A 13,947-nucleotide genomic window follows, 5' to 3' on the forward strand; every position below is an offset into this window, starting at 1 on the left:
TGAAATACAGGCTATAATAAAAGACTCTTTATTTGTGCCACATTCCTATTATAGCTTTCATTGTACCTTTGTGAGACTCTATTATACTATTCTATTGTAGAAACCCAGTCATTAAGTGTCTGGTACAAAAGAACACATGCTGTAATGAACAGAAAAAAAATTTCATCAAAAATAATGAACCTATCCTATCCTTTTTTTTTATTGCATTTCAGCTGTGAGGACAATCGAGCACTGAAAGAAAAACATTTACAATTTAAAATTAAACTTTGCTTTTGAGGGAAGACACTGTAATAAACTTCATCATCATTAATCTCATCTTTATTTAGCACTAGAACTCTCATTAAGTCTTTCCACCCTCAGAATCATCATTAGAACTGCATCTTGAATCATAATGAACATTTCTGAACTTTTCTTAATTTAAATTGTAATATAGGATATGTTGTGATCATTCATGTATTATACTGTAGTTTAATAGGATTGTTGACTGTCTTTAGCCTAGCATTTCTCATACAATAAATACTGTATACATATATAAATATATAGTATACTACATGTTTTAGGCCAGGGGTCGGCAATAGGTGGCCCGTGGGCCAGATGTGGCCTGCAAGTATGAAACATCTGGCCCGTGAGGTTGTTTGAACTTAAATAAAATGCTTCTCTGGTGAGCTTTTGTTTACATCCCCCCCCCCCCCCGTCGCTCTCTCTGTTGCGCTCGGCGTGACTTTAGTTTCCGCCGGTTTTCATTTTTTCCACCCATTCTTGGGCTCCCTATCTCTTTATAAGGGCTTTTTTTGGTAACACTTTACTTGGATGGTCCATTTGATGCTTAACCGACTTTCATTACATGTCTATTAAATGCAAATTAACTAAAAGGTGAAAGTGAATGATTCTCTATTGAATACAACCCTACATTTAACTCTAACCCAAACACTTCTCTTAATATTTTAGGATTGGGTTTAGAGTTAGATTTTAAGTTTAGGTTAAGGTTAAGGTTAGGGTTAGGTATAGGGTTAGATTTTATGGTTGATTAAGGGTTAAGGCTAGGGTTAGGTGTAGGGTTAGGTTATACTTTAAATCATTTACATTCAACATAGGGTTAAGTCAAATTCAATATACATTCAATTCAGTGTTAGTTGAATGTCAGTTGCGCATCAACAAGGCCATAAAATGGACCATCCAAGTAAAGTGTTACCCGTTTTTTTACAGGCTGTGTCCCAATTCACTAGCCGGGGCAGCGGTAGTGTATTGAACCGCGACCCTGGCGACACGGGTTCGATCCCATGTGAGGAGCGGTGTGTTAATGTATGTAATTGTTTCTATTTTCTTGGGTTTACCTGATTTGAGATCAACTGTCCTGCAGAAATTGGGTTCAACAACCCTCTGGGCTGGAGAGCTACTAGTCTGTAGCACTCCATTCCATTACACTTCATTTTCCAAAACAGATTTTTTTTTTGTGGCCCGCCACGTAATGGCTTGGAAAATATCTGGCCCGCAGCCAAACTTAATTGCCGACCCCTGTTTTAGTATGTTCTTCTGTATGCATTGTTATTGTCTTTAATTAATTTATTGATTGATTCATTGCAACTGTAATTGTCAAACTGTTGTCTTAAACCCTAAATGGAATTTAGCCACCTCTCATTTTTTTTGCATATTAATAACTCAACGGGCAGGACCAGAAGATCGAGTGCTCTACATAGCTAATGACACTGAAATCCGAAGTTTTGTGTATCCATTTAACCAGAGCCATGGACACAAAGTACTCACTCGCATCGAGGAAAATGCCCGCATCATCGGGATGGATGCTCTATTGCACCAACAAAAGTTTATCTGGGCTACCCAGTTTAATCCGGGTGGACTTTTTTACAAAGAAATCCTAGAAAAGGGTCAAACTAAAACAAATGTTGGAATCATAGTAAGTATCGCTGAATGGAATGCATGTCATCAAGTGTCTTCAGGAAAAAAAAATTCAGTTGTAAAAAAAAATATGTTGTATGTATTTGTGTTTCTACTCTGTAGTGTTATTTCTGCATATGTATGTTTTATAACATTTAATACAGTAATAAGATATTATTTTACAGTTACAGTTTTTATATGTTTACATACACTATATGTCCACGTATTGGAGATTAAATATTTCACCAAAAATGGCAAAAAAATTGGTGAGTTTATTTAGTGAAATGACCAAAGAATTTATACAGAATAATGATTAGTTTATTTTAAGTACATTTTACAATTTTTAGGGCCCAAACTCTTCCCCATCCTCCCTCCTACCCCAGCCAATAGAATGCTCAGAGCACCACTGAGGGGGAGGGAGGGAGCAGACAGGGAGAGACGACAAACGGCAGGTTTAAGTTCATTTTTATGCTTTACTCACATAAAGTAAACAAACATACAAAAAAAAAACATTTAGACTGACTTACTGTATATTGCTTGGTAACTGTTTGCATTATGAGATGTACAGAACTAAGAAAGCAACATTAGCTTAGCAAACTTAGCCTTAGCTAGCTAGCATTTGAAAAAAAAATACATACTCATTTTTGCTCTTTTGTCCAAATTATAAGATCGAAAACTGTTCAGATAATTTTGGAATATATCATTCAGATTAACAGCCTAAAAAAACATTGGATTTCATAAGACAATTAGATTTAGACCAATTTACATGCATACAAATACAGATTAAAACTCTTAAAATCAATATCAGTGTTGAGATCATGGTATATAGTGGACATATAGTGTATGTACAGAAAGAAATGTGCTTTTAAAAAAAATATTTGTCTCTTAATAGAATATTTTAAGAAATTGCCACAATTAATGATTTGAGAAAGTCTTAAAAACTATTTTTTTTGTATTATTTATTTCACGTAAGGAGCAAAGTTATCCAACATACAAATCACAAAAAAATAAAATGTCCCCACTTCAAGCAGCAGATTAGTATAATCGAAATCATAATTTCGCATTTTGCTATGGGTACATCATTACAGCCTTTAAAATTAGTGGTAAAAACTGAGATTGTGTGAGGATGTTTCGCTGCATTAGGACATATTGCACACAACCTTTATTACTCTTATCACTGAAAGAACCATATTTGGTTTAAGAAAGTTTGTTTAAGTGCGCCCTGGTAAAAACCTCAAATGAACCCAGTAGCAAACGCTAAATAAATGCTTGAAAGCTGCTCTGTAAAAAAATCAGTGGGCACACATTCCTCCACACCTCTATAAAAGGCTGATATTAAATTAAATAGTAGTGCTAAAGATTTTTCATGTTGGAAAACTTTGTTCTTTAAATGAATAAGCAACGGGTTTAATAACTTCATAAATATAATAAATAATTTGGTTTAAGATCTGAAAAGTGATTCTGAAAAGAAAATATTAGCAAAGGAGCGAATTTTCTTAGAAATATAGGATTATACACTATATTGCCAAAATTATTCACTCATTCATCAATAAATCATTGAATTCAGGTGTTCAAATCGCTTCCATGGCCACGGGTGTAAAACAAAAAAACAAGCACATAGCAATGTAGACTTCTTCTACACACATTAGTGAAAAAAGGAATAACTTTTAGGAGCTCAGTGAATTTCTGCAAAGCTTTCTGTCTACAGAAACTTCCAAAATTGATGTGTCCTTCAGATTAACTCAAGAACAGAGTGTAGAGAGCATCATGAAATGGCAATTTCCTTGGCAAAGGAGCTGTAGTTAAGCCTAAAATCCAATAGATGAGTCTGGGTTTGGTGATTGCCAAGTGAGCGGTACTTGTCTGACTGCATTGTGCCATGTGTAAAGTTTGGTGGAGGGGGGATCATTAGTGTGTGAGGTTGTTTTTTTTTAGTAGTTGGGCTTGGACTCTAGTAAAATTTCTAGTAAAATTAGCTCCTAATGCATCAGCAGACCAAGACATTTTGGACAATCTCATGCTTCTAAATTGGCGGGAACAGTTTGGGAATGGACTCTTCACGTTTCAACATGACTGCGCACCAGGAAAGTCCATAAAGACGTGGACGAGCTGTTGAGTTTGGTGTGAAAGAAGAAGAACCTGACTGGCCTGCACAGACTCCAGACCTCCACCTGATGAAACACCACCTTTGGGATGAATTAGAGCGAAGACTGGGAGCCAGACCTTCTTGTCTCGTCAACATCAGTGCCTAAACTCACAAATGCACTTCTGGAAAAATCAGAAGTCAAAAAAGTTCCATAAACACACTCCTAAACCTTATGGAAAGCCTTCCTAGAAGAGTTAAAGCTGTTATAGCTGCAAAGGGTGGGATGACACCATATTAAACCCTATGAATTTTGGATTAAAAAATTGCTGGAAGAATCAGGAGTGAAAAAGTTCCATAAACACACTCCTAAACCTTGTGGAAAGCTTTCCCAGAAGAGTTGAAGCTGTTACAGCTGCAAAGGGTGGGATAACACCATATTAAACCCTATGGATTTTGGATTAAAAAGTTTGCTGAACGAATCAGGAGTCAGAAAGGTCCATGAACAAACTCCTAAACCTTGTAGAAAGCTTTCCCAGAAGAGTTAAAGCTGTTATAGCTGCAAAATGTGGGATAACACCATATTAACCCATATGGATTTTGGATTCAAAAATTTGCTGTAAAATTCAGGAGTGAAAAAGTTCCATAAACACACTCCTAAACCTTGTGGAAATCCTTCCCAAAGGAGTTGAAGCTGTTAAAGCTGCAAAGTGTGGGATAACACCATACCATATTAAACCCTACAGATTTTGGATTAGGAAGTTGCAGACGTGCAAATACTTTTGGCAATATAGAGTATACTATAATGATATTATTGAAGAGAAAAAAGCAAGTTTTGACTGTTTGTTTTGACAATTTGTGACAACATAAATACTTTAAATATATGTCTATACTGATATGTATAAAACACCAAAAGCAAGTTTAATATTTTCATATTTTGACACACCTTCAAAGTAAATCTGGTTATTTTGTTGTGGTAAAGGGTAAAGGGTAAGATTTATACACACTCTATTTTGCTAAATATAATTAATATTAATACACAAATGGTTTAAGCTGCAGGTGAAGCCTCAATATATATTTTTTTATCTTACTGCCCTTTGCAGTGTCCAGACTTCCGCAGACCCAGAGATGTGGCAGCTGATTGGGTCACTGGGAATATTTACTGGACAGATCACTCCAGAATGCACTGGTTCAGCTATTACACAGCCCACTGGACCAAGCTGAGGTACTCTATAAATGTGGGCCAGCTCAAGGGACCCAATTGCACTCGTCTGATAACGGACATTGCTGGAGAGCCATATGCAATTGCCATCAATCCGGTTAAAGGGTGAGTTTTTTTTTGGTTTATACCTTCTTAAATTACTGTTATATTTATCCTAGCAAAAAAGAAATACATTGTCACGCCCTCGCTATGTTTCCCTGTGTTTTCCCCGTTTCCTAGTGTGTTTCTCCTGTGATTTTCCATCACGTGTGTCTAATTTGTAGCTCCGCCCCTTCCCCAGGTGTTCAGTGTTTCATGTTACTATATATAGTACCTTTTAGTCTATGTTTGCTGTCGGTCTTTGCACCTTCCTCTGTCGTTTGTCTTGCCACGTATCTATAGTTTATTTACGGTTTTCGTCACGCTCAGTTTATCTCCTGTCTATTTCTAGTTCCTCGTTTATCACGTTTATTCCCTTGTTTATTCCTTGTTTTGTACATATTTACGTATTTATCCTTGTATATATTCCCTAGCCCTGTTTGTTTATTATCTGGTTAGTTTAGCTCCTTGTTGTTATTAGCCTTCCTGTCTATTTATGTTATTATTATCTCTGGTTTGTTTTGGTTTGTTTCTTGCTTATTTGTTTATTTACGTATTAAAGTCGGTCTTACCCGCGTTCACGTCCGCCTCCTGTCTGCTCCCGTTTGTTACATACATCTCCAAACAGTATACCTTAGTGCAGTGGTTCTCAAACTGTTGGACAGGAACCACACTGAAAAAAAATAATGCGAAAATTTACTTAAAAAAGAGTAATATTGTATAAATTAAGTAATTGTAATTAGGAAATATTGTATGCAGAAATTAAGTAAAGTTCACTAAAAGACAGGTTGGTTCAGCAAAAATAAATTAAGCAAAGTTTACTAAAAGAAAGGATTGACTGAAGTTCAGTTCACTTATTTACTCTATGTAACATAAGTCTTAAAATCTTGAAAAGTTTTGAGTTGAAGTTACTTAAATATATCTGAAATTAAATTTACTTAAAAAAGCAAACGCAGAAAGTTGCGAAACTTTTTTTAAGTATATTTTACTCATCATTTTTTTCAGTGCATCTCAATTTGGTACACTTACTAGATGACCTCAGAAATAAATTCAGCTTGCAATAAAATATTAAAGATTGAAATCACATTAGTTAGTGTTTTAGGGTTTTAGTGCTTTACCTGTTGGAACTTGTATGTAAACTACACTTCAGTCCATCACTCTCAGTTTTATAATTACAGTTTTATCATTATTAACATCAGTTTCATTGGTCCTAGAGTAAAACCCTGTGGAACACCACAAGATCACTGAAAGTGAGGTTCTGTTCATCACTAATTAGAAGCTAAAAAGAACTGAATAAACATTTAATCAATCACAGACCCCTGATCAAGCACCAATAACACTTACACAGAATAAAGCCTAATAAGTAGTGAATAAATAATTTATAAATGTCTAATTAAGGATTTATTAAGCAAAGAATAAGACATGAATGACATGAATGACATGAATAAGCGCCTAATTTGTGTTCCTTAAAATAAAGAGTTACTCACTTTATAATAACTTTCATTAAAATACCATTAACTAATGATTAATGATTAACTGTTATTTTTTACATTTTAAGAAACTAAAAAGTTGCTGTCACATTTGTAAATGCCAATGATTGCATTGGCAACATGAACTGCAACTGATAAACATTTACCCAGTTTAAAATTCATTACCATATCAAGTGTTACCAGAAAGTGTTACCCTAAAAAGTATAGTAAAAAACACTGCATTAGTATTTTAAGGACTTACTGTGTGTGTATATATATAAAGATGTTGAATTGAAAGGGCAAAATTCAGTTTGATGCAGATTTAATACACACATGTTGCTTCAATCTACGAACAATGATCAAACTACACCACAGAATGACATATATAATGAATATCCGCTGGGTTTCTGTTCCAGGATGATGTACTGGTCCGTTATTGGTGACCACTCACATATTGAAGAGTCGGCAATGGATGGTTCTATGCGCAGGGTGCTGTTGGATAAGAAGCTCAGGAGACCCACAGGTATGATCTTTGCTCTTGGCTCATTAAAAATGTACTACATTTCTATATCATCCCCGCTATATGCCCTCTATCTCCCTCTGCCTCGCCGTCAGTCTTGAATATATACACAGAGCTGAATAATGGAAATTGGCTAGAATATGAATAGATCAGGGATAAGGAAGGGGCTGATTTTTTTTATTATTATTGTTATTCAGAGCAGCTTCAGTTCTTTCTTTCTTTCTTTTTACATGCTGTTATGCATAGTAAGATCTACTTGTAGTGGTGTTATTCTGTGAAACGTGCATATTATCCACTTTGCAATTTTTACAATTGAATAATAAGAAAAAAAAAAGAAATAAAAAGAAAAAATATGTGTGCAAAACATGTCCTCTAATAATATATTCTTCCAACCAGTCATTGATATGTTGCTTGTAGCGCAGACAGGGGAGATATATTTACAATAAAGCAGTGTGAAATTTCAGTGTGGTCCATTTCCTGAATAATCACACATGCCAATCAATTTAAAATATACTTTTTTATTTTTTTTTTTATTAATTAATATTTTTAATTATTATCTTAGTTGCATTTCGATTCAGGTGTGGACGATTCTGAATCAATTCACAAATGCCCAAACTTGATTCATACCTTACGCAACATGCACGCATTTTGATCATTTAGCTACACATTATTTCATTTATTTCTTGCATTAACTCTCCCACTTAAGAGCTCAGAGTGGTCCAGCAGACTAAGGCACTGCCTCTATGATCAGGAGATTGCTGGTTCGAATCCTGTTCATGTAGCTTGCCATCAGCTGCCAGAGCCCTGAGAGAGCACAATTGGCCTTGCTCTCTCTCTCTGGGTGGGTAGATGGCGCTCTTTTCCCTCATCACTCCAAAGGGTGATGTCGATCAGCACAAGGCGTCTGTGAGCTGATGTATCTTAACCGAGTCGCTGCGCTTTCCTCCGAGCCCACTGTGTTCAAAAAGAGGCGGAGTCTGACTTCACATGTATCGGAGGGGGCATGTGCTAGTCTTTACCCCCCGGGTGTTGGGGCATCACTAGTGATAGGGGGAGTCCTAATGATTGGATTGGGTAATTGGCCGTGTAAATTGTGGAAAAAATAGGATAAAATTTTGAAATAAAATTATATATTAAAAAACTCCAGTTAAACTCAGTAAATCAGCACATTACAGTATTCTCATTTAAAAAGAATCAAAACTAACCTGAGAAATAAAATTCATAATACTTTATTCATACAACGATCAAACACAGATCAGCCACAACATTAAAACCAGGTCCATATATACATTGTACTTCTCAGACAGAACATTATAATCACCTTCTTGTTTCTGTTTGTTTCCTTGTAGCTGGTTTTAATATCACCCTATCAACATTATTAATCCTAGATTTTTGTGTTAATAATTTGATTATTTGAAATAATTATGCTTTTTCATAGAAGTAAATAGAAATCATTTCAAAGAGCTATTAAACAGCGTGATTCATTATGGATCATTACAGATAATTTACTTTAAAAATACCTTGTAGTCAATCAATGATGAATAAGACATCCAGTATAGAAGAAAAATATGCATCAATACTTGTATTATAATCGAAATCCAATTCCAAGTTATTAAAACGTTTGAAAGCATATGCATTCTTTGTTTTTCATCAGTAAATCAATTAAAGTTATATTAATTGCCCTCATTTCAGTACTTAGAGTTAGAGTAATTGTTAGATCACTCAATTATGCAAATGTAATCACTGGTGGCAGTCTTGAACTGACTGTTTGCTGTTTCTGTTATTAATACACTTTGGTTTCGGCCAGCCAGCGTACTCATGTGGGGTTCATATAAAGGAACGTGGGTTTAGTGAGCTTTACGTGGACATGGGCTCCACTTCTACAGTTAGTTCCTCCAATGAAATGTAGGTGGAGACATCACAAAAAAACTCATCATCAATATGTTTGTGCCACTGCAAAATAAGAGCATAATTTTACAAGCTGCCATTGTGATAAAGAAAAAAAATCACTACTTTAGTTTGGAGATATTACAAATAGCGAAGTTCTGCTTCAAAAAATAGTAAAAACCAGCAGCACTTGTTGATTGGAGAATTTTATTTCATTTTTTTTTATTAAAGATACAAAAATAACCAACGCTTTTCAGCACTCAGGTCTTCATCGGGGTTAAAAGATAAAAGTTAATAACATTCCTGCTTCAATTTCAAAACAACCAATGAGAAAACTCCAAGTATTGAAGGTCACATGATCAGCCAATGAGAGGCCACTTCCACCTTAAACTTCTCAAAAAAGTCCTTGTGAAATTCACAAACACAGTTAGACATCAATTTTATGAAAAAAAAAAAAACTTTTTGTTTCTTTTCATAAAACTGATCACTATCTGTGTTTGTGAATTTAAGAAGTAATTTTAAGAAGTTTAATTTTTAATCATGTGTGTTTTAAAAGCTGGAATGTTATTAACTTTTGTCTTTTAACCCTGATGAAGGCTTGAGAGTCTAAACGCGTTGGTTATTTTTGTATCTTTAATTTAAAAAAATAAAATAAAATTCTCCAGTCAACAAGTGCTGCTGGTTTTAACTACTTTTTGATCAGTGAATTTATTGCTAGGCATTTTACAAGTTGCACCAGATCCATCCACTTCTAGGTTCTGTTTCAAACCATGAGTGAACAGGCACTAAAATGTACCCAGTTGAGTAAAGTAGTGAAATACTGAAGGTATTACACAGTGGAAAAGTGCCATTAGTCACCCAAAAATACAATATCCCATTCATGCAGTATTCCCATTGTGTCATCTGCCCCTTCATGATATCCACTTGGGTTTAGAGTTGGGTTTAGAGGCCCACGGTCAAACTCTGAATACGTTTGTGTTGAGCAGACTTCAACGTCTTCTTTCACACTGTTGCTAAAACTCTTACCTCACACCGTTTTCATCATTTAAAAAGCTGAAAAAAGGAACTTTGAATTGAGAAAAAGTAACGTTGGACATGAGGTGCATCAGTGCCTTTAGGTAAAGCTGCAGCGTAAAATAAGCTTTTTTACGCTGAAGTTGACCTCCTTTAGCAGGAGGACCTGTGTTCTGCCTTGAACACAGCTTTAAGAATCCATCATCACTGGAAAAGTAAGCCTAAGGAAGGTTCCCAGCGTTTAATCAAGAGACGAACACTTGAGTCAAGTATTGCACATTCAGAAGAAAAGTTCCAGTCTTTGTTAAAGTCGTTCTTCAGTACTGAGAGCAATGGAAAAGTTAGGGTGGGCCTACAGTGCTTGTGCAGAGATCAGGATTGCGTATTTTATGTATTAAATGGAGAATTTGTTTAATGCATGAATTTGTGCATGGTTGGTGTACTTCCATACCTATTGTGCTTGATCTTGATTGGTTTGAACCATTGTCATTAACCATGATCTAGATTAAGGACCAAAATTTGGTCTGGCCCAGATCTACTGAACAATGGTTTATTTTGTACTTTCGGACCAATTACAGGAAGCTAAGACATGTTGTCACCACCCATTAAACAATAAAAGAAGATAAAGAACCAATGTCAAATGTCAGTGCCAAAATCTGAACTCCCTACATGTCACAGCAGTATGTTTCCAACATGCTGGATTATGCTAGTGATTCTGTATCTTCTGTAACTGTAGATTAAATGATCAGAAATAAACAGAAATAAAAGGAACCAAATGGTAATATTTTATGCTCATTGTGCTGAAGGTAGTCCAAATCTGGCAGGGAGGCAGAATTTGGCACAACACCTATAAAGGCAACTTGTGTAATTTAGAACTTGCTTCTATCCAGTGCTTGTCGTTCTACAAACCAATCAATGTCAAGTATAGGAAGATGTCTTGACAAGATTTAGCTTGCGCAAAGAAGTTCTTTAGTTCGCTCACTAAACTGCAGTGTGAAACTGCAAAAAGTGAGTTTATACAATTATATGCAGTGTAACAAAAACATGAGCCTTGGTTTGAACTTTGGTCCAGACAATTTATTCAGTACGAAACCACCCTGCATACAATTATTATTCACAATTCCAAGAGGAAACATTTCTGAAAATAAACGAAAAAAAATGTGTGTAGAAGTTTTTTTTGCAGGGTTTCTTTTATTTATTTTTTTTTTACCAATTTTAAAGTTCTTTTCACGCAAATCTCTCTAAGATAAATGTTTATTATGAACAAAAATGGTCCAAATATGGCTCACTCATAGAACCCTCGCCAACCATCTTCTTAAAAAGAGCAGTTTTTGTCCACTTGACTCTGTGATATGAAGGGCGACCTCTTTATTGATTCAAGTCGGTTTCATAAGGAAAATAAATCTGTTCCTATTATCCATCCACAGGCCTCGCAATCGATTACTTCGGCCAGCGTTTGTACTGGGCTGACGCAGAGCTCTCAGTCATAGGGAGCGTACGGTTTGATGGCTCCGACCTGCTGGAGGTTATCAGTGGCAGACAGGGTAAGATAATCAAACAAATCAAGACTGGTGCTTATCCCATCATCCACCCGGCAACACCACCACTGTGAAATGATCACCTGCAGAGCCGGACCCTGAAGAGCTGTATAACCACACTGAGCCCAGTTTAGACATTTTAGCACTTCAGTCTTAATGCTATTGATTTGGCTCCACATGCCAGTGGAGGACAGAGGATGTAGAAGAACACAATCCACATAATGATCACATATTATTTAAAGTTTTACTCAAGTACAGCAAAAAATAAACTAAGAAAAAACACTTTTATATTCTTTTAAATGATCAAAAAATAAAATGACACACAAATATATATATAATTGTTTTTTATAGCAATCCCTCAACTGTTTAATTTATGCATAAAACATTAATCTGGAATTGGAAATCCATTTCTTAGACCACTGAAAACCCCAGCATGCCTCCATCGCAGCACCTACTGTTTTAACTCTACTGAGCTGAAGAAACTGTTAAACACAATTAATATAAATCAATCAATATTAATCAAAATAAAACACATTTAGCTATATATATATATATATATATATATATATATATATATATACGTATATATATATATATATATATATATATATATATATATATATATAATTAGCTTGCAATTAGCTGCCTGATTACAACCTGCTCAGTTAAAAAAAAAAACATTTATTTTAAATATGTAGGAGTAGAGAGAACGTAAATATATGTTCAAATACACACAAATAAACACAACAAGCTGTGCGCAAATCACCATAAACACACCTTGCCTACATTAATCATTAAAGTCTACTATGCTACATACTGTAATGATATGTGCTAGGGCTGCACGATACATTGTTTAAGCATCGTCATCACGGTGTCCGCATGCTCAGGATGTGCTATGTCACCTAAGGCGATACAATTCTGTGATTCTGTGTTTACAGCTAATTTGGATCCATAGATAGCTTGTGTCAAACCCTGTTCTATATACTAAGAATGTACATATAGAGTACAGCTCTGGAAAAAATAAAAGACCCCTTAAAAATGATGAGTTTATTTGATTTTACCAAATAAAAAAACCTCTGGAATATTAATCAAGAGGGAGATAGATGATCACAAGCCATCAAACCAAACTGAACTGCTTGAATTTTTGCACCAGGAGTGTCATAAAGTTATCTAAAAGCAGTGTGTAAGACTGGTGGAGGAGAACATGATGCCAAGATGCATGAAAACTGTGATTAAAAACCAGGGTTATTCCACCAAATATTGATTTCTGAACTTAATGAATATGAACTTGTTTTCTTTGCATTATTTGAGTTTTCAGCCGTTTCTCATTTTCTGCAAATAAATGCTGTAAATGAAAATATTTGTATTTGGAATTTGGGAGAAATGTTGTTCGAAGTTTATAGAATAAAACAACATTGTTCATTTTACTCAAACATATACCTATAAATAGCAAAATCAGAGAAAATGATTCAGAAGCTGAAGTGGTCTCTTAATGATTTTTCCAGAGCTGTATATAAAAGTTTAAAAAAATCAAACAAACAAATGAATAAATAAATGTGTTATAATTAAAGGCCTGATTTGAAAATGTAATGAGTGAAAGCACAGATTTTTCTCGTCTTAAGTAGCGAGTAGAAGTAAAAAGTAGTATTAAAAGAAGTGACAAAAATACTCCTCAAAAACTTACTTGAGTATAAAAATGAAAAAAACTTTACCTGCCACCTCTGCTGGAAGAACATGAATGATTATCTCTCTTTCCTCTTCCTTTTTATGATCAAAGTTCTTCAAAGATCTTGATTAGAGTGTCTATAGATCGTGACAAGATAGGAAGATGATACAATGTTCACTATTTATCTTATAATCTCTTCTTCCTGTAAACCCTCTACACAGGAGTATCCCAGCCATACAGGATAGACATATTTGAGGACCTGATTTATGGAACTGGTCTGAAGCATGAGGTGTTCAGAGTGCATAAGTACGGCAAGTATCCTGTTGAGCTTCTGGATCTGGGCACGGAAAAAGCTACAAATGTCATGATCTCCCATCGCTTCAAGCAGCAAGAAGGTAAGAGAATATAGATATGTTTTCTGTCGTAATTGATTTCCACTCCATGCTGCATTTTTCTCAGACTGGATGGTATGATGGTAGTTTCGATTTTTTTAGGAGTTATGTTTACGGCTTGTGAGAGGTGCCGGTTTAAAAGGGTCCTTGAATTTGTCAGGAGGCTGAGATGCTTTTAACACTTG

At 35.1% G+C, this 13,947-nt stretch overlaps 1 protein-coding gene across 5 annotated transcripts in view; it reads left to right on the forward strand.

Moving 5' to 3' along the window:
- lrp1bb (low density lipoprotein receptor-related protein 1Bb) overlaps positions 1–13,947 on the forward strand; it is a 503,881-nt gene that overhangs the window by 459,926 nt on the left and 30,008 nt on the right. For 4 of the 5 annotated variants that reach the window (XM_049485229.1, XM_049485230.1, XM_049485231.1 and 1 more), the window contains 5 exons: positions 1,671–1,912; positions 5,080–5,303; positions 7,162–7,268; positions 11,594–11,710; positions 13,592–13,765. In XM_049485229.1, the coding sequence (XP_049341186.1) occupies positions 1,671–1,912; positions 5,080–5,303; positions 7,162–7,268; positions 11,594–11,710; positions 13,592–13,765 (864 nt within the window). Of the gene's footprint in view, positions 1–1,670; positions 1,913–5,079; positions 5,304–7,161; positions 7,269–11,593; positions 11,711–13,591; positions 13,766–13,947 lie in introns of those variants that run through there. The other variant, XR_007441266.1, reaches the window with a different exon arrangement.

The sequence above is a fragment of the Astyanax mexicanus genome, chromosome 11, assembly GCF_023375975.1.
Source record: "Astyanax mexicanus isolate ESR-SI-001 chromosome 11, AstMex3_surface, whole genome shotgun sequence".
In the NCBI taxonomy this organism is placed as follows: Eukaryota; Metazoa; Chordata; class Actinopteri; order Characiformes; family Acestrorhamphidae; genus Astyanax; species Astyanax mexicanus.